Genomic DNA, 26,075 nt, shown 5'->3' on the forward strand with positions numbered 1-26,075 from the left:
CTTCCTGCTTCATTAGTCGCACTTAGTCATTTTCAACTTTATGAATAGCAGGACAGAATCCTGCCCCCCCCTCCCACAAATAGTTCCTCTGAAAGTTGGGAACACCCCCCTAAATTCTAACACATCCTCTCCAAGGACACAGGCACACTCATCGCTGGGTGAGTCTTGGGCATAATGAGCCCTTGAGCTCTTTACCAGTAAGAGAAGCTCTGAAATCCCTCGGGTGTGGTGTGTCGGGAAAAATGGAGACAACTGACATGCACTGGAATACACATAACTCAGAGCCAATCGGAACCTGGTGCCGAAGTGTACACAGAGTTTACAGTAACCGGGAGCAGTGGAGCCCAGAGTGGCTCATGGCAGAGGATGGACGGGATTGCACTGAGAATTCACATCAGCTCTGACAACCCAAGAGAATGCCTAGTCAGCGGTTGCCAACTGGTGGCCCACTGGTGGTCCGTGAGGTCCGAAAAGTTGGTGACCACTGGCCTAGATGACACTTCCTAAGGCAGAAGGGAGGTCATTTTCTTTGTCCCACATAGTGAGGCCTCTCAGAAAGGGACCGGACTCCAGGCCCATTGCTTCCTCGGGACCGTAGGCCAGCTGGCCTTCTGCTTGGCCGAGGCTGGCTCAGCTGCTGCTGGCACAGGCACTCACATCTGGCACTATTCAAGGGCAATCAGAAGAGCTGGCCCCTCTCTGACGCCCTATGCCTAGGGGACCCAAAAGCAGGTCTCCGTGTCAGCTTTGATCCTGCCCGTTGACGTGGCAAGCCCCACACGGCACTGAGCTGCCCACCGTCCATCCTCCCATCCCCTGACCTGAGTTTAAACAGGAACGAGGGGAGGAGATAGCAGGAACTACTTTCTGCATGGCCTCAGCTTCCCCTTTACTAACATAATACCTGCCTCCTGTCAAGTGATAGGAAACAGGTGGGCTGGGGACAAGGCGAAGTCGGGACAGTTCATGAACGAGGCCATCAGCCTGCACTGGGAAGCCAGCATGACTGCTGTCATCGCAGCTTCAAGAAAACAGCCATGGGCAGGAACTTTGGGCATCTTCCACCAAGTCCGAAGTCCATCCCCCTGCTCCCACCCCCACCCCAGCTGTGCAGCACCTGGGGCAGCATCCCAGCTCCTTATCTGTGGGTTGGTGATGATGATTCCTGACCTGCCCACCTCCCTGAGTCTGAGGAGAATCTGATGAGATCATGCGGTGGAAGGGCACTGGAAACTGTAGAGAGTGTGACATGCAAGGTGAGGGTGGGACAGGAATCTTGACACAGTTGGGGATGAACTGAGAGCTCCTGGGGGCCCTGCCTCTTATGACCTTGGTTGACCCCCATTGTTTGTCCAGATGGCTCTGCTTTAATTGCATCCTTTCCTCCCCAGCGGTCTCCCAGCCTCCGACTGCCTTCCTCTGGTGGTAGATGCTCCTGCTGCCTTCCTCTCACCTCCGTTAACCTGGCGGCATGCCTTATCCAGGTGTACGTCAGGACAGCCCTTGTGGAGCACAGGCGCCCAGAAGGCGTAGGCTGGGCAGTGCTTTTTCTGTGCCTGTTCCTCAGCGCTGCTGCAGGGGTGCCCCCCCTACCCCGCCCCCCCTCGCCAAATGCCACTGTGGGAACAACTTTGTGAAAGTCGTGCTGGACTCTGGAGGGAGGACTGTCATAGAAATCAGTGCAATGCAGCCTTGCTTTGTGCAGACATGCTATGGGGCTTTGGATAAGAATAGCCGATTCTCATGGCTCCTGGTATTCTATACAGTCACCTCGAACACCCAATCCCTGAATACTGAACCATCATCGCTCCTAAGAGAAACACAGAGCTAGGTTCCTATGAGCCTCCAGTCAGTCCCAGCATTTTTGTCAGCCCATCAGTACATAACCATATTTTATGTATGTTTCTGTTTAAAGACACCTTATTTAATATGCATTAACCTTGAACTCACAGCCAACAGCATTATAGTCTGGGCCTGATGGAAGTGTTTATTTTTTCCATAAGACACATCCCAGCCTTCTCCCACTTAGGACCACTGGGCAGCACTTCACCATGATACTTGGTGAAGAGCCATTTTAAATAGCAGAATCACCAAGAAAAGGCACAAAAATGTGAAAAACATGACACTAAATAGGGCACAAAAAAATACATTCATACTGAGAGCTGAAACAAGAGGGCAGCAGGGTGGCCTTGTTGGATCTAGGCTGGGGGCATCTGCTGGTGGCCACTCAGATTTTCCTCTGCTCTGCTCATGTTTGGGAGTGACCTTGAAAAGGCTGCAGTATCGATAGGAGGATTATAACAAATGTTAGCAAGTAGGCAAATTCACAAGTACGGAATCCACAGATGATGAGGACCGACTGTGTCAGACACAGTTTATAGAGGGGAAGCACCATCTGTCTCACAGTGACGGTGGTGTGAGGCTCAACGGAGGTCATAAAGGATCTTGTGAAAGCTCCTGCGGGCCTAGGTGCTCTCTGTGACCTCGGGCCTCGGGTTGTGCGAAGACCCTGGTGTGGCGGCTGAGCTGATATATCTGCTAAAGCCCCACACCCCTGGGAGGATGCAGCTCACGGCACCTGTAGGCCAAGGCCACCCACCCACCGTGACTCTCAGTACATCCATCTGGCCTCCCTAGCAGAGTGAATGACCACGGAGAAGCCCTGGCCTGAGGGCTGGGGAAGAGTAGGTCCCTGGGTCCTCTGAGATGCTTGCAATCAGGGTATAATGTTTAAATTTATAGAGTGTGACCCACGGGTCCTAAGTGCACAATTTGAAAAGTTTTGACAGATGCAAACACTCAGGTAATCCATACCCCATAGAGATATGCATTTCCTTCCTCCAGAATGTTCTCTCCTGCTCCCAACGGGCCTTTCTTTCCTACTTCTTAGGTTTAGGTCAAAGCCATTGCCTTTGCTGATATGCTCTCTTTTATTTTAAATGGATGCCAACTGGACAGTCCTGGGTGGGAGAGGTGCATGAGGACATGGGCCGAGCAGGAGGGGAGAGAGGCTGCGGCCAGCAGAGCAGGTGCAGGAGGTCGGGAGGAGCAGAGAGCCTGCAGACACTTACTCTGGACACCTCACTTTGCTAGGAAGGGAGCGTGGTGAAAATGCAGGGGTTTTCTCATCATGGGAGTGCTGTGGCCATACCACAGACCTGTCCACAGGCCTCTCACACTGACCCTGCCCCCTCTGTACCAGGGGACTATGTGAGACCACCTCTGCCCTGGCTCTCGGGATGGGGGAGAGGGTTGCCGTCTGTACTAGCATCAGAACATTTGGTAGGCCCACGTCATGGACGAGACCCTGTGCTGAGTGATGCAGAGCCCAGGGAACATGCCTGTCAGGAAAACCAGGGCACAGAGCACCATGAAGAGGGCTCCTTCAGGTCACAAGATAGCTGTCACTTTTGCCAGCTTTCCCCATGGTTGTAGGAATAGGAGGGTGGGAACTCTGTGGGAAGGGAAAGACAGAAGGTGTGTGTGTGTGTGTGTGTGTGTAACAGGAGTGAGAAAGAGAGGGAGAGAGACAGAGACAGAAAGACAGTGACAGGAATAGGAGGCGAGCACTAGAGCATGCACAGTTCAAGGCGGAGCCCCTGCTAGCAGGTGGTTGTCATGGCTGAAAGGGCTGTTTGTACTACAAGGGCACAGGTGGGTTACAGACTAAACAGGCTTAAGAAATGCTCGTGTAATTGAAACCCTCCCTCCGGTTACTCAGTCCCAATTGTCTTCAAGAGCTGGCCTGCCAGCCCCGGCAGCACACAGGGTCACCCTGCGGCCCTTCTCACAGTGCCTCCGGCTTACTGGTGTCTAATGGCAATGATAGCTTCAACAGTGTTGGTATTTATTTGTCCATGAATTTTGAGCCTTAATTCCCTGGGCATTGATCTTGGGCCTAAACCTACGTGTTCCGACTTGGATGAAGGTAAAGGAAAGCCAGCGGCTCAGCTTGCCTTCACCTGTCCTGGGCCTGGAACCTTCCCTCCAACCACCAGGCTTGGCCGGTCCCCAGCCCCTCTTTATCTTCCCCTCCCAGGCCCAGGCCAAGAAGCCTATCTCAGACCAGCAGGTAACGGGATCCACGGCAGACCCAGCCGCATCGATTGGCCCAGACGTTACCTTTCTGAAGAAGGGTCCTCAACGTCACTCCTGGGAGGCTCATATAACCCAAGACATCAACAGGGGAAGAAAGGATCGGCTTTTATAAAGTCTCTCCCTTGCCCCCTGGTGACCTTTCCTCTTTGCAGATTTCTTCTGTTGGAAGAATGCCCTCCCTGGATGGTTGGCACAGGTTTCTGTTCAGGATTCATTCCTTTTATTCTTTATACTAAGAAGCCTGGTGAACAACATTTGTGCAATGGCGGGGGGGGGGGTCCCCTAAGCCCGTCCTGCACCCTCTCGCAGTCTGGGATCCCCCAAGGGGTCCTTAGCACTGCCAAGGAGGTGGGAGAAGCTCCCGCCACCACCGCTGTGCTTGCCAGGCGTGAGCCCGGCTTCTGGCTGAGTGGCACTCCCTCTGTGGGAGCCCACTGACCACCATGGGGCAGCTTCTGCATTGAGCATCTGCCCCCTGGTGGTCAGTGCATGTTATAGTGATCGGTCATTCCATACTTCAGTCAATTGCATATTGGGGTTTTATTATATAGGGTAGTTTCTGCCAACATGGAGTGAAGGAAATAGAAGAGAAGGGAGGCGAGGGGAAGGGAAAGTGGGGGAAGGAAAGGGGAGGGGAGGGAAAGTGCTGCTACCCAGAGCGAAGGATGGGTTAAAACTAAGAACCTGTCTGTGGACAAACCCAGTCTGGGTTCAGTTTCCTCAACTATAAAATGGCAATGAAAGAGCCATGTTACAGCCGTGGTATGAAAATTAAGGGAGAAAATGTTCATGCAGGCCCATCACAGTGCCTGTAGGTAGCCCCAATTTCAATGACTGTGTAAGCAGAGCCTGTGGGGTCAGATCCCAGGGCTTCCTCCCTCACTGTCCTCCCCAGAACCAAGGGCTGTGTCTGGCTGGCTGGGACAAACTCACAGCTATGAAGCCTTCTGCCTGGACAATTCCAACCAGTCATGCCACTTAGGCCATCTTCAGTGACCCTGTGTGTGGCTGCTCATCAGCCACCTGGGAAAGTGCAAGGAGAACAGCTTATCCCACAACCATGGCTGAATGTCCCCTTAATAAAGTACAAACTGATTCTAAAATGCAAATCCTTCCCAGCTGCTTCTTAGTATATCCCAGAGCCTGGTGTCCCAGGGCTACTTAACACTAACCTGCCAAGTCAGTGGCCTCTCCAAGGCTGTTGACAGAATGACCACACAATCATGAGGGGTTGTTAGGATCCACGCCTGCCCAGCAAACTCTTCCCTGATCCAGAGGAGAGTCCCAGACTAGGTACTAGTATATTAGGATTCTGCTCTCTGTGACTCAATAGATACACAGTATGGGTTAAGGAAACTTGCTTTTTCTCTCTTCACCACTGCCTGCTCTGTCTCCTCCCCATATACATGTAACACATGCTTTCGTGGCCAATGATGGTAAGTCAAAAGTCCGTCTTCTCAAAGGAGCTAGGAAAGCCCTGCCATCATTGCAGGCTCTGAATGTCCCTCCCAGTCTAAAGACTGGGCTCCCCGGGGACAGCCTGAAGGGCTGGGCTACCAATGAGGCTCCAAGTGCAGATATGCACAGTCATGTGCCAGCATTCGCATTCCCTGCCCAGTCATGCCATCCTGGACTGCATCAGGTGGGTGGCCCACCTTGCACAGAGCAGAGTGTCCCCTGCACCAAGCATGAGGACCTGGTGACTTTAACTCACATGAGAGCTCCAGGCTGTTGGATACAGTGTAGTGTGAAAGTTTATCAGAGTCAGTCAGAGCAGTTGTTGGATGCGTCACAAATAATAGACAGCATCCTCCTTATTACCAACTGGACTATGAAGAGAATGGATCAGCCTGCTGTGATGCGCCTTTGCTTTCTCCTGCTCCTCTGCCCTCTGTCTCTCTCTGTCCCTCCACTCCTCTCTTCTCTCTACCTCTTCTCTCCTAACCACCCCTCATCCTTAGTAGAAATAAACAGGTTTGAATAGCACTACCTACTGACAAAGAGAGAAGCAGCCCCACTCCACTTTCTCTTTTGGAAACTGTAATTTCTCTTCTCAGAAAGAAAGAACCTCTCCAGGTCCCTGTTACTACTGCCTGGGGTTGTGTTCAATGGATCATTCATTTGAGGAGCGGCTGAAAGGAAGCCAAGGCACGACTCTGTTCAACCTGGGACCCAGGGCAGAGTCCATCATGGGGGTGGGACAGGACTACCTGGTTGCTACATAAGCCCAGATAAGTTCTCTTGGGCCTCCACTGGCCTCCTGCACCTGCTGGTTCCTGTGAGGGCCTGTGCCCTCCTCCTGCTGTAGTGACCTCACCCATTAAGCGAGGCCCCAGAGGCAGGTGACCCCAGCATCTGCTGATCTGGCTTTGGATCTTTAGAGAAGGTAAAGGGTGGTGAGGTCACTTGCCAGCAGCCGATGACAGAGGGAAAATTATAGACTAATTGTGGTCTTCAAGTTTGGGGGTTTATCCAGGAACAAACTAAATAGTTAGGTTGAAATTGTGGAATCAGTCACTGGATTCTAGAATCATGGCATTGAAGGGACTCACCTGGTCCACACCCTTCATATAAGAAACCTACACACCATCTGCCTAGAAAGGTTCCCTTCACTATCTGGTCCGCTTCCTCTGAGTGCGCAGATGCCCGTCCTGTTTCTGTGGGAGTTCCTGAGGAGAGAGAAGATGGTGATCTTAGGAAACCTGGTCTCCTTCCTCATTAGGGTTCCCAGATGTGGAGACAATGACCAAAGAGCCCTGGGATCTCCTACTTGAGTAAATGTTCCAAGTCCTCTTAACTTTTCTATGAAGCTCAAACACCTCATGGTCTAAACACCGACTCACCAATGGCCAACTTTCTGCACAGGCCCTGACCAACATGAAATGCTAAGGTTTAGGGGTCACCTGTGGGGAGAAGCAAGGAGCAGGTTCTGGTAAGCCAGACTGGGTGGACCCATGCCAGAGGATGGGGTGAGGGGGTGGCCCAGGCTGGACTCACAGAGAGCCCTGTTTCCAAATTGAAATTCACTTGCTTGGTCGGCAGCACTGGGAGTTAATATCTCTATGACTGTATTTAGGAATCAATTTCTGGAGAACTTAATCACCACTTCTTTCCCTCTCCTCACCCCCTTCCTTCTTCGTCCCTTGCCCTTCTAATTTTCCACTTGGCTGGGAATTCCCCGGCAGTGCAAGTTCGGGCTTAGGGGAGGGTGGAGGCAGCTGCTTCATTAGAGAAGATAATCTCATTGGAACCACTGACTTGAATAATAGCTCCTCCGAGGGACGAGGGCCATTGTCCCCAAGGGCTTGTCGCACCTTTGAACTGGGGCTGGAAAGACTATGCAGAGAAAGTGGAATGAGGAAGGGAGATAAGAGAAGGTTGGCAGGACCCGACTCCAATTCTGGGGGCCCAGTGTCCTCTTGGGGCCTGCTTTTTGCACGTCATCTGTGGGTCTGTGTGTGGGGTGGGGTGACAATGGTGGTGGTAGGGATGAATATCTGAAAACTCAAAGTCATAGATAGCATGCACTTTTTGCATCCTTATGACATTTTTGTCACGCCTGGAAAATAGGTGACTCTGCATCTTCCCTGACCTTCAGGGTGCTCCCACAGCGGAACTGAAGGGAATATTTCGGGAGTCCTGTTGTAGGTGACATCTAAGCTGGCCCCAAGAACCATGAGTTACCCTCTACACATGTCCTCGCTCTCGCCTGGCTAATGAGAAATCGGTCCTGGAAGAGCAGCAGGCCGTTCCCCTGACAGACCCCATGGACCTCAGAAGAAATCCATCCCCTCCTTCCCATTATCCTGTCACATCCAAGGTCAATTGCCTGTGCTCTTGGACATTTGCAGCCTCTACCATCATGGCACTAAGGGATAGTAGAAATGTCAAAACATCCCTGGCACTGACCTAAACTTGTCTTTCCACTGAGAGCTGAGTTCCTGATAACCTGTGGCAGCTGGCAAGAAGGCAGATCTACAGCCCAGCCCACCCTCTCTCCCTTCCCTCCCTCCTGAGCTCTGGGGCGCCTTCTCCCTCATTAAGAAGGAAACTGCTATTGCTATCCCCTGTCTTTCTGTCTTTGGTTTGCCCCGTGGCCAAGTCTGGGAAAAGATTTGTGGGGTTGGATGAGAAAAAGAGAAGAGATGGGATAATAATACTAACTAACACTTATTGTGGGCTCCTTATGTATGAGCTTTGCCCTGTTCTCAATGCTGCACTTGCTTAATCTTTCAAGCCTTACAAGAACCCTCGTAGGTAGGTACTGTTTTTTCCCCATTTTACAGATGATAAAACCAAGGCACCGAGAGGTTAGGATGGGATGTTGCAAAGTGTAAGCTATAGGTGGCTGCCCTGGAGACCTAAATCTGGGGAAGATGATTAGTATTCATTTGGGGTTCCCAGGAGCGTGGCAGGATTCAGCCACGTGAACTTGGGGAGCCGCAAGTCATGCCAGTAGAACTTGTCTTGAGGTCCCCCGGCCATGGTTTCTTTGTACCTCTGAAAGAGAGGCCTGGAGTTCTATTTGGTCAGCCCAGGTGTTGTTTGGCCTGAAAGCAGCCTTATTTTTCCTCTCTTCATAATTTAAAAGGCATTTTTCAGACCTACTGATTGCTCTTGGAAATAAGAACTTCAAAGTTGGGGAGTCGGTGAATAATTTAAGCCTGTACCAGCGCTCCTAGCCTGCCGCTAATGGGAGTAATAACACTGTTAATAGCGATGTCAGTGCAGACACCCTGGAAAAGTCCATAACATTAGCTTAATGGCTGGAGGTAATGAAGTCCTCCCTGAGAAGCTGGCCTGGTAAATTAACTTACGACACTTTTAGGCAGACGCCCTTGTTGCCATGGGTCCACTAGAGCAGCCCGGGGGTACCATGGAGACAACCACGCTCATGTCTGACCTTTCGCTTTTAGGATGGAAGTCCTGAAAGGTTCTGGAGAACCTACAAGTCCCGGTAATATTCCAAGTGCTGCTTCTTAGTGGCAGGCAAACAGCGAGCAGCCTGGAGAAGAAGGCTGAAGGGCAACTTTCAATTGCCCAAAGCACATGAAAGGAGCATCAAACTGGCAGGGAAAGTGGGTTCAGTGTGCAGCAAGGGCTCTGTCCATCAATTCTTAGTCTAGCATCTCCGGGGAAGTCAAGCATGGTGGTTAAGAGGGCAGACTCCAGCCCTGGCCAGTTATGCTCAATGGATAGAGCGTCAGCCTACAGACCAAAAGGTCCCAGGTTCAATTCCAGTCAAGGGCAAGTACCTTGGTTGCAGGCTCCTCCCCGGCCTGGGTCCTGATCGGGCCTTATGCAAGAGGCAACCAATCGATGTATTTCTCTCATGTAGATGTTTCTCTCTGTCTTTCCCTCTCTCTTCCACTCTCCCTAAAAATCAATGGAAAAATATCCTCAGGTGAGGATTAAAAAAACAAACAAACATAAAGAGTGCAGACTCCAGTTCATCTGGGTTCACATACAGGACCTCCAATTAGCTGGTGACCTTGGACAAGTGACTTACCATCCTCTCTGCAGTTTCTCTATCCACAAGGTGTGGTTCTAAAATCTTACCTATCTCACAGCATCATTAAAGGACTTAAGCGACATGGATTGAAAGCCCCTTACCATGGGGCCTAGTAAGCACCTGGTGACGTCTAACCGGGACTGTATTATTTAGAACTGTGTTTTTACCCCCACAGTACACATCCCATCTATTCTAAGCCATCCTTTTTGTCCCTGTGTCTTTCCTTCTTTCTTTAGTCCACCCCATTCAGTGACTTCTCCTTTGTTTGCTAAATTCATCTCTCAGATTCTCCACTGTTAGGCCTTTCTTCTCACTGAGGCCAAGTGTCTTCCTCCCTGTCTGAGGCTGGAGGAGAGCCCCTCACCCCCACCCCCAAACTTTCCTCTGTGCCTGAGAGTCACCCCAGAGCAGCTCAGGTGTCCAGGTGCCTGTCTGTCCTCATCTTTTACCCCACACCTCACCTGTCTGCTTTTGGAAGCAGATGTTCTCTCCTCAATATCTCCTTCCCACTTGGGTTCTATATTCCTGGATGTTTCATTTCCCACTAAACCCCTTGTCCAGTGCCCTCCTGCCCTGCAGTAGCCCCGACATCCACCTCCCTCTGCAGAGTCTATTCTCTTTCACTGTGGAGACCAGCCACCCGGGGTGCCGGCCTGCCGTTCTCTCCCCCCACAGCAGGGTCAGTTGTCCAGAGTTTCCAAATCCTGGCCACTCAGCGAAGCCTCACGTCCACAACGCTGGCCTGGCTTAGGTCAAATGCTGTTCCCAGAAGCCCGATGCGGCCCTGCAGGGAACTCCCACTGGGAGGCGGGATGGCCTGCCCCAGCGGAGAGCCCAAAGCGCCTTCCCCATGTGACCAGTGCATTTGGGGGAGGGCCGTGACTGCTATGTGCATCATTCACAAGGTCCCATCAGTTAAGATTCTAAGATCCAGGTCACCCTGGATGGGGTCCACCTGTGACACAGTGCACTTTGAACAGTCAGGACACTAAGCAATAGCAGCAGACCTTCTGTGGCAGTCTCCCCCCCCGCCCCCCCCGCCCCCTGCACACACACACAAACACACACACCCGGCCGTGGAGCTGGGATTCCGATCCAAAGCAGCTGGGCTCCAGAGCACACTTTGAACTGGTGCCCTCTGATCCTTTGATCCTCCCCTCCCCCTCCCTCCCACCTGCATTTACCTCTGTCTGCTGGGCATGAGGATACAGAGGATTCTAAAAGAAGTCAGGCGCCATTTCTCTCTTTGAGCAGCTCGCACTTGGCAGGCGAGGGCTGCATTCAGCCCAATCATTGTCATGTAATCTACGAAGTTTAAATCTAGATGGTAGGACACTCCAAAGTGCCTTTAGCTTTGCCTGGTGTGGGGCGGGGGCGGGGGTTGCAGGTGCACAATAGTTGAACCGTGTCTGGAAGGGTGGGTAGATGTTGGACAGCGGGAAGTCGGGGAGAGGGCTGCTCAGACAGACCAACTGACATGCACAGAGACAGGGAGGTCTGAAAGAGTATATTATATAGTGGACAGACAAGTCTAGTTTGCCTAAAGAGTGGGGAGAGTGACAAGGCCAAGGATGAGTGGGGAGGTGGAATAGGGGGGACTTTGGGACTGTGAGTGGGAAGGAGGTGAGGGGACGTTAGGATGACTCTCAAGTCTTTGCTTTTGGAAACTGGTTATGAGAATTTCCACCTCTATCAAATTTGGGCATGATGGGGAGGACAGGCTGGAGGAAGGAAACAAAAGGGTCAGTCCTGGGTATGTTGAGTTTGGACGCACCCGGGGAGCCACTGGTGATGACTGGCCTCCGTGTCAGCCCCTGGACCAGGCACCTTCTCCTGAGCCCCTCGTTGGTCTCTCCTGCAGGTGCACCCGGAAGGAGCGCTGTGAGCGGTCCCGAGAACCCCACAGGTTTGCCTCTGAGATGAAGCAGTGTGTCCGGCTGACCGTCCATCCCAGCAACATCTCTGTTTCTCAGTACAATGTCCTGGTAAGAACAGTAAGACCGAGACCCAGGGATGTGGGAAGAACCCTCTCCCCACCAGAAAGGCCCGCAGCCCAATGCCCCTCATGAGGCCTGGGCCCAACCTGGCCAGCAATGCGATCTGAGAGCAGGACCGAAACATTACAGAAGGTGTCCCTGGGGCTGGAAGAGGGGGCAGGCAGAGAAATACTGATCCTGGGGAAGAGGCTCTGTGCATAATGGGCAGAAAGACAAGGAGAACTGTGATTACAACCATGATCCAAAGGGTGACCGAGAGAGGGAGGGTTAGGGGAACAGTACCTTTGTCTGTAGGATGGGAAGGATGTGTATGCAGAGGGAGACAGGGGTATGATGGCTCCCGCGTTAGTGCACTGGGCACTTGGTGGTTGGCATTGTCATTTTTCCAAACTCTGGGACGATGGAAGAAAAGCTTGACCAGAGGTAGCTCCGTCTGTCCATCTTTCTTACCCCATGCAAATCCGGAAGCATCCCGGGGGCCAGATCCATTCACATGTAATGAAGCTTCTTTTACCCCCTCTCTTTACCTCCCACCACCTTCTCTGTATGCTCTTGTAATAAATTGGGTCTCTTCTCTCTATCACTATTGCCTTACATTTTTCTCTTTTCTTTCTCTCTGGTCTCTCTGGCTCTCTCTCTCTTTCCTCCTTTATGCCACGCCCTTCTTTTCCCCATTTCACTCTCCTCTTCCTCTGCTGGGCTGTTCACAGCTGGTCCTGGAGACGTACAATGTCCCGGAGCTGTCAGCTGGTGTCAACTGCACGTTTGAGGACCTGTCAGAGATGGATGGGCTGGTGGTAGGCAATCAGATCCAGTGCTACTCCCCGGCGGCCAAGGAGGTGCCCCGGATAATCACGGAGAATGGTGAGCAGTCCCCGGAGGCAAGGCTAGGTGTCATGGCTTCCCCCCACCCACCCCCACTTGGCTGAGAACTCAGGACAGACATGGGAAGGGCAGGGAGCAGGGGCTGAGGGAGCCTTCAGCAAGGGAGGGTCAGAGGAAGGGGTGTGGGTTGGTGGATATGTTACAGGAAGAGAGAGATGAGATGCCATTCACTGCCCTTGGAATTGACTATTGAAACCAGGTGAGCATCAAAGAGTCAAGCTCATGCTCAGTGAGAGCAGCTGCAGAAGGTGGGTGTCAGGGCAGCAATTCGGTCAAGTTCAAGGTTGTACTGGAACCCGAGAGGGCTGTCCTGGAGGGGCAGTGGAGGAAGGGGTGGGGGAGGGCACCTGGCTCCTTGCCCCCTTCCCACACTGCTGGGTCTCTGCACCCCCACCCTGCCCTACCTTCCCAGAGCTGCCTGTTCGTGGCCAGCTGCATTGGGAGGGATGGGGTGGACAGAGGCCCAACGCTGGTGAGGGACAGACCCTGCTGGGCAGATTGATTCCACCTTGGCCCTCCCATTTGGGCTTGTCACATTTGTTCCGAGCTGATTGATTAATGAGGCTCTCGGGGAAGCACAGGACCAGGCTGGAAGTGGGGGCCTGGGGTCAGGGCTGTGAATTAAACACGGGCTCCAGCTCCTCCCTGGCGCCAGCTGAGGATCCCAGGGCTGCCTGTCTGAATGGAGCCCTGAGTCCACCTGAGGAGGGGCATTGGGACAGGATTTCTGTTCACAGAGATGCAACTGCGCAGGCACGTGCACACACACACACACACACACACACACACACAGCCTTTACGTGGTTTGTGGTAGCATTAGTGAGAGGCGATACATTTCTCCTGGTGGCTAATCAATGTGTATGTAACTCATGAGTCTGGCATGGACCTCATGTGTGTGAATGAATGCACATTCAAATACCTGTTAGAGTGTGTCTGTGTATATGTGTGTGTGTGTGTGTGTGCGTGAGTGTGTGTATGTGTGTGTACCTTACAGAGAGCAAATGCAAAGTGTGTGCCAGAGGTACAGTGTGGGAGGAGGAATAAACCAGAACCATCATCTGTAGCTGCTCTTGGGGTTGTCCTGGGCCTGGGCCTGCTGAGTCAGAACAGTTAGAGCAGGGAGCACCCCTCAGGTCCAGCAGGCTCCCCTTTCCCAGGGTGTATAACTGTCGGCGTGACCCCAACACAGGGCCTTGCCCTCCCCCTGACCTTGTGCTGGCTCTGCCCCACAGGGGACCACCATGTCGTCCAGTTGCAGCTCAAGTCAAAGGAGACAGGCATGACCTTTGCCAGCACCAGCTTTGTCTTCTACAACTGCAGCGTCCACAATTCGTAAGTGCCCCAGCCTCACTCAGCTCCCTGTTCCTGGGGTCAAGGTTCATCCAGAGATAGAAGAACCCACCACCATTCCCAAGGAGCTCCTATCTAGGGACCCTGCAAGGAGGGCCTCCTTCACCCCCAGAAGCTGACAGACCCCTCCTCTGGTACCCACGGGGTTCATGGAAAGAGAGTAGAATGAGCAGAGTAAGACCCTGATGGACAGGGAGCTCCTAACCCCTTGCCCATACATCTTCTCTGGCAAAAATCTGTCTCACCTGACACACTTCCCCCATCTGTTGAGGAGGGGGCACATCTCACCTGAAGCCTGGTGAGAGGAGGGGTCTGATTAGGGAGCGAAACCCCATGGAGGGTGGGTAGTCCAACGAGTCACTTTTTGCTCAGCTCTGCACAGGGCCCTCAGGCTGGGTCAGGCTCTGCCCTGTTTGGTAAAGCCTCCCTTCCCAGGGGCAGGTGGGGGGCAGAGGCTTGATCTCGGAGTCAGACCAGCTGGAAACGTAGCCACTCTGTGCCCCCCGTGTCCTCTGGAAGGGGGAGGTAGTAGTTCTTCTGGGGATATCACTCAAATGTTGAATCGCCAACATGGCAAGGGCACTGTCCCTGGAGAGCAGTTGCTGGTGGGACAGTGCTGGTTGCTGCCCTGCCCCTCGGCCTGCCTGGCCCGCAGAACAGCTGCCGTGGCTGGAAGAACTGGGACCAGGAGAGCAGTCAGCACCCTGTCTGGCCCATTCTTTGGGCATTGCTCAAAGTTTTGCTGTTATATTATTACTTCCTTTCTAAGATGATGGAGTTGGAAAAGGTACAAGTCTTTTTTTTTTTTTTTTTTTTTACCATAGAAACCTTTCTCCAACCAAAATTAGGTGTGGAAACCCAATAAACATAATAGATATAAGTAGGAGCTGCTGTGGTTGAGCATGGCGGGGGCCTGAAGCCCTCTGTTTAGGAAGTCCACATGTCTCTTTCCTCACACATTCCCAAAGAAGTTCTGTGGAACCCCCGGGGTTCCATTGAGCACAGTTTGAAAACCCTGCTTGTTTTAAAATGCTGTTCTATTTTCCTCTTCATATAGGACAAGCTACTTCACATAACCAAAGACATTTGGGGGACAAGTGGGTTTTTAGGGTTTAGCCATCTGATTATGGCAGCCTTTGAATCTGAGCGTGGCTCTCTTTGGGGCCCTAAGTAGGAGGCAGCCAGACCTCCCAGCCAAAAACAAGTGTTTCAACACCGGGTTCTTTGTCTGCCTCTTGCCTCAGGACTTTCCATGGCTTCACCGCTTGGTGGCCTAATCCCTCACTCCCCTTTTGCCCCTGTAAGATAGCAGAGTAGTAGATAAATCATGTGTGAATTTCCATGCCGTCCACAATGTGAGTGAAAGCGTGCACTATGTGCAAGGCAATGTGTTGCTCTTTAGACAGGTAATCAAAAATTAGTAAGACCCAAAGACTCAATCCCTGCCCTCCAGCAGTCATGCCTAGTGGACTAGTGGATGGACTGGACAGTGAATAAGCAAAATATAACGCAAGGCCAGGACTGCCCAGAGACATAAACAAAGGGCTTGGTGGGGTAAGGGTCCAGTCTGACCATTGGTCAAAACAGGAGGAGGAGTGGCCACATGGAGGAAGGGGAAATGGTACTCCAGGTGGAAGGATGGCACAGAGAGAGCCTGGCATGGCTGAAGCACCCAGCACGGGTGGGGTCATGGACCTGGACACCAGGGAGGCAAGGCGTTTGGGGTTTACCCTTTGGAAGAGGGAGTCATGTTGGGGTTTTGAGCAGGAAGGAACTTCTATGAAGTTGCCTTTGTTTCCTGGGAGTGAAGGGTAGAGGTGGGGTTTCCATTCCACTGAGGACAGCCTCAGAACTTCCTTCCGTCAGGGTGGGTGAGAGGGAGGAAGCCAGAGATGCTTGGCTGGCTGAGGACTTGAAGAGAAAAGGGATGGGTTTGTGTAAGATTTTCCCTTCCTCAGTGTGTGAGGGTGGGTTCTCTTGCTACTAAAAATGTTTTCCTAGACCCTAGAGTTTAGGACCTCTATTTTGGGTTCACCCAGGTTCCCTGATTTGTGCTTCTTCCTCTTCTGTGCCCAGGTGCCTGTCTTGCGTGGAGAGCCCATTCCGCTGCCACTGGTGTAAATACCGACACGTCTGCACCCACGACCCCAAGACTTGCTCCTTCCAGGAAGGCCGAGTGAAGCTGCCTGAGGTAGGGCCCAGAAGCCAGAGTGGAGAGTGCTGCTTGCTGTGAGCAGGGGACACATAGGCAGGCCTTCCCTTAAGAAGAGAAAACCAAGGCAAAACCCACAGGATCACCCCTTTGTCCCGAACCCCTAGTCTTAAGGGACCATGTTAGGAAACCAGTAACAAGCAAAGCTCTGCGCTGGGATCCAGGGTCTCAGGGTCAGTCCTGAAGGTTCAGTTCCGGAAAAAGGTGCATTCAGGTCGCTCCAGCCAGGTGAGTTCTAGAACAAGTCCAGAGAGAGGAGTATGTGTGTGTCCTGGAAATGATTGTAAGCACACACAAAATTGTGCACAGGTTCCTCAGAGCACTGCACAGAGCAGAACTGAGATTTAAAAAAATTTTTTTTGAAATAAAATGAAGAGAATGAAAGGATGGTCTCCTTACCCAGAGCAGTGGTTCTCAAATTGTGTTCCCCAGACCGCCGGCACCAGCATCCCCTGCGAAGCTGTTAGAACTACCAAGTCTCCCAGCCACCTGGGGGAGAACGTCAGGGTGGGGCAGGGACTCGGTGCTTCCGCCACACAGGCTGCTTTGGGAATCACGAGCTGGAGTTGGGCTCCATGGCTAAGATGCTGTGTCTCTTTCCCCTCCTAATCCTTATTCTTATCCTTGAAAGCTGTTCATCACTGCAACAGAAATACTCTGTGCCTCTGCTGTTACCTTTCTTAGAATGTAAGTGTGTGAGCAAGGACCTCAAAGATAACAGGTATAAAGACACTTTGCAAAAGTCTGCTATTGTTTGAACGGATGTTGCTTGTGTGACTCCCGCCACTGGGCCGGTGGTTCTGAACAGAGAGGTTGCTTTAGGATGCTGTGATTTAGAATACGCATAGATACACAGAAGAAGGGGTTGTGGGAGCCCCCAGACATAAGCCCCTCCCTCCCCTCCATCCTCCCCGCCCCACATACAATGGAGTTTGTCTGTGGCTGGCAATGGTTGCTCTGGATTCCTAATCCAGAAAAGAGACCCAGGCAAAGGTTGTCCCTTTATAGAGAAAAGGAGGAAAGAGGGTACATCTTGGCTTTAAGCAGGGTGTGAATTGAATGTTTGTGTCAATTTTCTGCTCTTCTTTAACTAGGACTAAATGGATCTAAAGCTAATAGGACAGATATGGGTTAACAGCCAACGGGCCCACCCTTGGCATGAGACTCTGATAAAAAACTGGGTTGTGTCCTTGATCCTGGGCCTTTATCTCGGGGCGTGGGGCCAGGAGCAAAGGGTTGGTTCACCCACCAGGACCAGGCGCTGAGAGCCTAGGAAGCAACCTCTTATTTTGGTCAGAAACCTGCAAGTTACTGGATGGGAGCAGAGACATGGGTTTCCGCCTCTCTCCACTTCCAGACTGGTGTACCTGGCAGAGGTTTCCCCTGTGGAGAGGCCCAGGAGGAAAATGAAAGCAGAGGCATTTGAGCTATCTGGCAGATTTCAAAGGCCCCTAATCATTTAATTACTCTGAAGGAGGTTTTCAAATCTCTGCTTTTTCTTTCTCATTTGCTGCTCTCATCCCAAGTTTCTTTTAAATATATGAAAGGAACTTGCATCTGCTGCTCAGAAAGAGAAAAGAAGAACTAGGAGAGAATAAAACAGAGCCACCATGTTTCCCAGGGCAATGCAAGGATCCCTACAAAAGAACGAGTCTTCAAGGATTCAGGTGGCACACCGCCCCATATGTACTTGAGACTGGCAAAGGCTGCTGGGGATTCAGAGGACTTGGTGCCAGGACCCCCAGGAGAGCGAAAGGCCTGAGGCACATGGCCATGGCGGGGGAGGGGTGTGGAAATGGAGTGACCTACCAGGTCGACCTTTAGCTCTTCCCATTTCACAGGAGCCGTTTATGGTGAGCCTGGCAAGCCCCTGCAGCAAGAGGCTCCAGCACACTTGGAATGGCCATGCCTCCCTTACACATTATTGAATGACATTGACTTTGGCTCCTCTTTTTATTGGATATTTATGCTCAGAGAAGGAAATTTTAGGGCTGTGCTTCCAGTCCAGGCTTGCAGGCTACCTTCTATCCAGCTCAATACTGGGACCATTTTGAACATAAGAGGAGAAGCCCGCGTTGACCACCTCATGATGGTCATTGGAGCAGCATCTTCCTAGAGAATGCACCAAAGGGAAAAAAGTTAATAAATACCTGTAGACTATTGACTGGTCTAGCCATTTTGGGTCAGTGGAAGGAGGTTATTGTCTTCAAGCTTAAAAGAAAGTTTGGAAATATGGTGAATTTATTTTTTTTTTTTATGTTGCAGTTTAGTTTTCCATATTTTTTTTTCTGGGAAGAAATCATAGCCAGAATAAGGGTTAACAAAGAAAATCACACATTTGAAAGGTGATTCTGTGGAAGCGCCTGATACAAGTGTCCCTTCTCTGCAGCCGAGGGGAGAGCTTGCTCACAGCATGGCACTCTGAGACCTTGCTGGGCAACACCATTCATCCTTCATTACCCAGCTCCTGAGCATTTCCCACATGCAAGGCATTGTGGGAGGCTTAGAGGTATATAAGAGACCTGCAAATCTGTATTTAGACAAAGAGCCACTGGTCACAGGATCCATAATAGTAGATGGGAATTAGCTAGAAAGCATCTAAGAGAAATCCATGCCCACAAAGTGGTCTTATTGGGTGAGCATTCCAGTGCAGGCTTAGGTCTCCCAGTGCTACCAACAGGAACTCACTCAGCCTCACGCCTGCAGCCCCCGGGCCCTCCAGGTGCAGACTACCCTCCTGGGTGAAAGTGAGACCCAAGTCCAGTGGTTCCTGTGGAAGTGCCTGGGTGTTCATTTCCTTTTAAGTTTGGAGTGTGGGGATCCAGACAGGGTCCTTTTGTTGGCCATCGGGGATGCTGCCAGGTGCCTTTTCATCTACCCAGCCCCATCCTGAACTCCCAGAAGGCTTTTGTCTGTGCATCTTCCAGTTCCAACACAGGCTTTGTTGACTGTCACCGGGGATGTTGAATTACCTTTATTATTTTCTGAACAAAGAGTGCATTCAGGTGAAGTTATGGGTCTGGAACAGACAATTGGTCAATCATTGTTGTTATTATATTAATGGCATGTATTCTAGCATAATTACAATGATTAGAAGTAGAATGACCAGTAACATATGTCCTTTATAGTAACTGTATTCCAGTGAAAAGGAATGATTGTGTTTCAACTAATGATGGCATTGTGATAACCACCCTGGGTCTTTAGATCAGCTGCCAGATCCTGGGCACCAAAGAGAGGAGGGAGAGGAAGGCGAAGGAGAACTGAGGAGGATGAGAGGGTCTTCCTGCTCTCAGTCCTGTTTCCCAGTATCTGCTGAAACTCCTTGCTGCCCATGGAATGGCCTTTCACCGGGCAGCCATGACCAGACCCTGCCCTCCCCTCTACCTAATGCAGTGGTTCTCAACCTTCTGGCCCTTTAAATACAGTTCCTCATGTTGTGACCCAACCATAAAATTATTTTCGTTGCTACTTCATAACTGTAGTGTTGCTACTGTTATGAATTATAATGTAAATATCTGATATGCAGGATGGTCTTAGGTGACCCCTGTGAAAGGGTCGTTCGACCACCAAAGGGGTCGCGACCCACAGGTTGAGAACCGCTGACCTAATGGGAGGAGTCACTGGTCCCCAAATGGCTTTGACATTCCCAGGCCCCTCCACCTGCTGACCTGAGCACCCCATCAGGCCCATACACTTAATAGCAGTGATCTGTAGAAAGCAAAGGTGAGCATCCACGGAAAAGCAAATTCACTGATAAAAATGTGTCCTCAGTGGACTCGCTTACTGTTATTTCTCGCCTAAACTGAAAAGCAGAGTGAGCTGTAGCTTGATGGTCTTTGCCAGAAAGTCAGAGCACATCTGGCCCCCGGGGCCCGGGCTCAGAGGAGATTCCCGTAGTCCCTCTCTTCTTGAAGTTCAAGCAGAGTTTACTCCAGAGAACAGCTATATGATCAGAAGAGGCTAAATGAATTCTATTTGATTTCCAAAGCTGTGCTTGAAAGGCTCTCCCAACCTTCCTGACCACCCCGCTGCCCCTGAGAGGACATCCATTATCCAGAACGGATATCATGAAATCTGCCGAACCCAGGGGCCAGTCCCCTCCAGGACTGAAGAGCTGGCAAGGCAGCGATGCCAACCCCTGGGCTACGGCTCGCTCCTGGTGCTGAGATGAGCCCCATTTGCTCAGGGCTGTCAAAGGCACTCACCTCCCTGCAGGACTCAGGGGAGTCCTTGCAGAGGAGCCATTCCTGGGACCCAACCCAAAGGCACAAAACCACTTTGCCATGCCCTTCACCCTCTTTTGAGAAAAACCCAGCCAGACCCAGCTAAAGAACTTGCTTCCAATCCTCGCATAGCCACTGCTCCAGGTATTCCATTACTGGGTTGCCATTTCTCCAGACAATTGCACTTTCCATCAATCTCGTCTGCCCCTCCCCCATTAAGGTTATGGGTATTTCCTTTCTGTATTATTACTTTGCTTTCTCCATAAACCGGCCCATCGTAGATCATGCTAATGGCGTTATGAACTTGGGGAATAGCAAGAAAATATATGGTGCGTTACATTTTGGTATTGGGCATCACGGGTCTGAGAAGTGTAAATTTTGGGGGTTGGTTGGGGCTAGAACTGGCTTGTCTTTGGAATTGATGGGGGTTGAGGTGACATGGAAGGGAAAGGTGACCTACAAATTGCTTATTCCTTAGCTGCCCCTAGATGCTGCCCCAGCCCAGCTCTCCCCACCCCCACAGCACCACAGTCCCCAATCCTGCTGTAACAACAACTAGGAGAATTAGAGCCCCTATCTTGTAACCACACCGGAGGCTGTAAATCCATAGCCTGCCAACCCCTCCACAGGCAGCACCAGCCCTGAAGGCAGCCTTTTCTCTCCCAGCTCAGCAGCAGTCTTTCTGTCCTTGTTCAATTATTTAAATATGCAATGAGACCTCGTGTAAAGCAGCCATTGACATGCTGGACATGGTAGCCTGGGAAGCATCCTTTTTGCTTTCGTACTTTGGCTTGGTGTTCCTTCTCAGTTAGCAGTGGAGACCGCAATATGCACGGGGCTGTGCAGGTGACCTGGAGCCCACCAGAGCCGCCTCCTGCAAGCCAAGACATTGAAGGTTTCCTTGTGCCTCAAGCCACTGCCACTCCCCACCCCCAGTCCATTCTTACAACTGCAGAACGTAGCCACAGGCAAAACAGCCTCTGAGGGAATCTGGTTCTCACGCATGCCTTTGTCTCCAAATCATCTTGCTAAATGCAGGTATTTCCCACCCTCTGAGAGGGAGCTGGCCTTTTCAAAGGATAGTTCAGAGAAACATCTTTCTTGAAAAGAAAAGGGACATACGTTTGAGGAATTCCAGGTGGGGACTGGATTATCATCTGGGACGAAAGTCAGATGAGCAGGTGTAAGTGCTTTTGTTCACTGTCCTTGTGGGAACGGAGTAGGTAACTGATGTCCTGAGTTTCTTTACCATGAACACGGGGGTGGGGGGGGTGGGGGGGGGATCATATGTGTTGTGCTATGAAACAAGAGGGCACATGGGAACATATGTGTCAGGGGATGGAGGTGGCAGAATGCACACTGGACTGAATCCTTATACCCCTTGTAGCATGTTAACCATGTTCACTGGAATCATAACAACATCATACTCTGTCTACCAGAGCCGCATCTGCCTGTATCATGGTACCAGTTGCAATATACCAGTTACTATAATATTAAAATACTTCCCTCCTTGTAGGTAAATAGCCACTTCCAGGAGGCCCTCCTGCCCCACAAGTCCCCAGCCCCTCCAGCATGCATTCAGTTGGTCAGTATTTTGAAAACCACACTTTGAGCTAGTGCAGCAGGCACCATTATCCCCATTTTAGAGATGGGAAAACTGATTGTCCTAGATCATCTATTGGGTTATTAATAGAACTGGGACCATAAAAATCATGCAATCCAAACATGGTTGCCTGGTGGAGGTATGCCTCAGAGCATGTAAAACATGCAGCTTCAGGGTGTCATCTCCTGTTAGGAGAGCAGTGGACAGAACTGGGACCTCCCTACCTGTCCCCCTTGTGTTTGGGGCCCTTGGAGCTGTTGAAATGGTCACACTCCACTGCAGATCTGAAGCCAAGAAGGGCAGAATAAGCTGGGTAGCAGGAGCATGGGGTGTGTGTGGGAAACACACAGGCTGGAGCAGGGGAGATGGAACCTTCGGAAATGCGGTGGGAAAAGAGTTGGTGAGGGCCAAGGTGCAGCCTGAACTGAGAGGCAAAGATGAGGAAGGAACACATTCTTGTTGACTGCTCGCTTGCTCTGTGCCAGCCACTTATATATGGCAGTTCACGGACTCCCCCAATGCCCTTTGGAAGAGGAGTGGTTAATCCCCTTGCTCGTTAAGGCAAGCGATGATTGACTCTGACAATAGCAGGAGGGAGACAGATTTGTCCTCAAAGGTACACGATTCCCCAACTCAGCTCTTTCTAGTTAAGGAAGCTCCAAGGTGAGGACAAGGGGTGGCCGACCTGAGCTCCCGGACAGTGGGCTTCAGACAGGAGACGTGGGGAAACATGGGTTTCTCTGAAATTTCTAGGAGAAATAAGTGATTTGTAAGTCACCTTTCCCTTCCATGTCACCTCAACCCCCATCAATTCCAAAGACAAGCCAGCTCTAGCCCCAACCAACCCCCATTAGACCTAGGGATGGTCTGTCCTGGGATCTCAGCATGAGGCAGGGCAGGATCAGGGAGCTGGAGTGGGTGGAAGGGGCAGCTGTCCCTTCATGCCTGTTGCCTAGGAAAAACTTGCCATGTTACATTTCAATTAGGAGGGATTCCAGGGTCAATCAGCAGTGCCACCAGAGGAAAATGGGCCCTGCCCAGCCCTGGGCCTCTCCAATTATTATTAATGAACTTACTCTCAGAGCTGCCAACCTTTTTATATGCAAACTAAGGCTTTATGGGGCCACTGACAATCAGGACTCATTAGAGAACTCATAACAAGCCTCAGAGAGAGTCTCACAGGGGGAGAGAGCTACTGCTTCATCCTGTCTCCTGGACTAGAATCAGTGCGCCCCCAGGCAAGGTTCCAGGCCACCTCCAAGCTCCCCAGTCCTGCTGGTCTCAGGGAGATCCTTGCTGGCCCACCACCCCATCCTGAGGTGCTCCCGCCCACTGGTAGGAACTGACCTCTTTCATTAAGGGAAGGAAAGATGGGTGGATTGGCATCTGAGTTTGTTAGCTGCCAGCACATCTGCTGACACTGAGCCATTATTTTTCCTCTCCCTGCCTCGGTTTCTCCTTTGCAAAGTAGAGAGATCCATTAGGTTGGTTCTGAAGACTGTCAGGGTCTAGACAACCTCAGTACACCGTTCACGAGCAGCAACATTTAGCTGTGGGACATGGAGGTGCGAGTCCAGCACTCCTGCTCGACTCCAGATGCAGCCAAAGACTCCCCCATGCAGATGTGGATGGAGCAAGAGGAAGGTCAGGCTCGCACATGCTCTAGGGGAGGAGGGCTGCCTAGGAGTAGAGTGAAGAGGGGAGTCAGGACTGGCCTGGACCCTCAGCTCAAGAGATTGTCCCTCCTGATTCTCCAACAAGCCCTGTTTCAGTCCTGAGCGTCATCCTTTTCACAAACTTGCTCTCCTCTGGCTGGGGGACGGGTGGTGATGGCAGTTGAGACAGGGGCACAGGATGGAGCTACTAAGACTCTCTCCGCATGTGGGCCTCAAAGTCTCTGGGACCCATTCACTCCAAAGCCTCAGGGCCTGGTGCTGGTTCAGCCCGTCCCCCTCACCCCAATGCCTGTCTCCCTGCTGCTTCTCTTTAATTGTGGTAAAATGTACATGACAAATTTACCATCTCAGCCAATTTGAAGGGTGCAGTTTAGTGCCATTAGGCGCATTCACATTGTTATTCACCATCCATCTCCAGAACTTGTTCTCCTTCCCCAACTGAACTCTACCTATTAAACAAGAACTCTCCATTTCCCCATGCCCCAGAACCCACCATGCTACTTTCTGTGTCTGTGAATTTAAGAACTCTAGGGAGCTCACATGGGTGGAATTGTGTAGTATTTGTGCTACTGTGACTGACTTGTTTCACTTAGCATAATGTTTTCAAGATTCAGCCATGTTGTAGCGTGTGTTAAAAGTCCCTTCCTTTTTAAGGTGAAATAATATTCCATCATATTAGACATCACATTTTGTTCACCCACTCATCCACTGATGGGCAGGTGGGCTGCTCCCCCCTTTGGCTATTGTGGATAATGCTGCTCTGAGCATGGGGTTGCCGTTAGAGTCCCCGCTCTCAGCTCTTTGGGGCGCACACCCAGGAATGATTGCTGGGTCTGCCCCTCTCCTAGCTGCTCTTCAAGGATAAAGGTGAGGGCAGCCTGGAGGCAGGGAGGGGAATCGGTTTAACGGCCCTGGGCCTCAGTCCCCTGAAGCCAGGCTGCAGGGTGATCGGGAAGGACTGCTGAGACCACTCCAATCATGGCATCAGGACTGGCTAGAGCTGAATGGGTCCTTGGGTTCCCTCCAGTCGACAGATAGGGAAATCGAGTCTCAGAGTTGGGATGGGCTCTGCTTAGGGTTCCATAGCTCGTCGGACACTCAGCAGGCCCTGAGGTCTTCTCACCCCGACTTTCAGTGACAGAGGGGCTCACCTGTGCTTTCAGACCCAGGAAGGACAGCTGCCAAGTTGCCTGATGGCCTCCCGCCTGCCCTCCCCCACAGCCTCCTCTGCCTCTCTGCTGGGGAAGGTGCCCGGGTGGGGGCCAGCAGCCTCTGCTGAGATGTGTGTGCCACGCTTTTGATGGCCAACTTGCCCCAAAAGTGCCACAGAAATAGGAATCAGGGAATGGTAGACTTGCCTGACACAGGGAGCCCAGCCTTGCTGGTGTTTACAGAAACCCTCACTCTTGCCCATACCATGCAGCCAGGAATACTGACTTCTTCCCCCCCAGCTCTGAGAACCCAGAAACAAGCCAGCCTCCGCCTCTCAGCTGGGCCGAGCATCACATTTGCTTTCTGGACCCCATTCTCTCCGAGCCCTCCCTGGGCAGAGCTGACTGCCCCTGGGACACGGGCCAGCGATCCACTGCCTCCATCCCCAAAGGTCCTCGGGGCCAGCTTGGCTCCAGGCTGAGCATGCCCATTGCTGGCATCTGGTCAGCGTGTATCTGCTCTGAGGGGTGTTTCCCTGGGTTCAGGGCACCCCAGAGTTATGTCTGAAGGTTCTGGATTTAAAGGGTCTTGGGGCCCATTCCAGGACATCCCAGATGCCTGGCTCAGCCCATGAATGGAAGGCTCTGCCGGACCCTCCTGCTCTGGCCCAGGCTCCCATTCCAGAGCCGCAGCCAGGGTGTTGCCTCACTCTGATCTGCCCACGTGGTCCTTGGTAGCCTGAGACTGAGCAAGGGTTCGGCAGCCTAACGTGCAAAGGGACACCCAGCCAGCCGCATTGGGTCTGCTGGATAGGAGGGGTGCCCGAGGAGGCCTCCAGGGGTGTCAGAGTCTGGAGGGCATTTAAATGGAACCTGGAGGGCAGGGATAGCCTCAGGGAGAAGTGGCCTCGAGATGGTGGCTCCTGGACCGGGATCTCTCAGTCCCCTTTTCTCCTGCAGAGGCTGGGGTGGGCACTTGTGCCCAGGACCGTTCTGGGTATGTTTGTGGGAGGGAGGAATGGGGCGAACATGCGGGTTAGGTCTGGAGAGGCTCCAGATAGGAGCCTTTGGCACCTTTGGCTTCCTGCTCCCGCCTGAGCCGTGCTCTCTGTCCCCAGGACTGCCCCCAGCTCCTGCGAGTGGACAAGATCCTGGTGCCCGTGGAGGTGATCAAGCCCATCACGCTGAAGGCCAAGAACCTGCCGCAGCCGCAGTCCGGGCAGCGCGGGTACGAGTGTGTCCTCAACATCCAGGGCAGCGAGCAGAGGGTGCCCGCCCTGCGCTTCAACAGCTCCAGCGTGCAGTGCCAGAACACCTCTGTGAGTGCCAGCCCTGCCCGCGGCTCCACCCTCCTCCCCCATCCTTGTC

The 26,075-nt window shown here is 52.0% G+C and overlaps 1 protein-coding gene across 2 annotated transcripts in view; it reads left to right on the forward strand.

The window, feature by feature from the left end:
• PLXNA4 (plexin A4) overlaps window positions 1-26,075 on the forward strand; it is a 411,874-nt gene that overhangs the window by 313,902 nt on the left and 71,897 nt on the right. For both annotated transcript variants that reach the window (XM_036328657.1, XM_036328658.1), the window contains exons 6-10: window positions 11,472-11,595; window positions 12,318-12,471; window positions 13,725-13,824; window positions 15,919-16,033; window positions 25,826-26,026. In XM_036328657.1, coding sequence (XP_036184550.1) covers window positions 11,472-11,595; window positions 12,318-12,471; window positions 13,725-13,824; window positions 15,919-16,033; window positions 25,826-26,026 — 694 coding nt within the window. The remainder of the gene's footprint in view (window positions 1-11,471; window positions 11,596-12,317; window positions 12,472-13,724; window positions 13,825-15,918; window positions 16,034-25,825; window positions 26,027-26,075) is intronic.

The sequence above is a fragment of the Myotis myotis genome, unplaced genomic scaffold (genome assembly GCF_014108235.1).
Source record: "Myotis myotis isolate mMyoMyo1 unplaced genomic scaffold, mMyoMyo1.p scaffold_m19_p_11, whole genome shotgun sequence".
NCBI classification, from domain to species: domain Eukaryota; kingdom Metazoa; phylum Chordata; class Mammalia; order Chiroptera; family Vespertilionidae; genus Myotis; species Myotis myotis.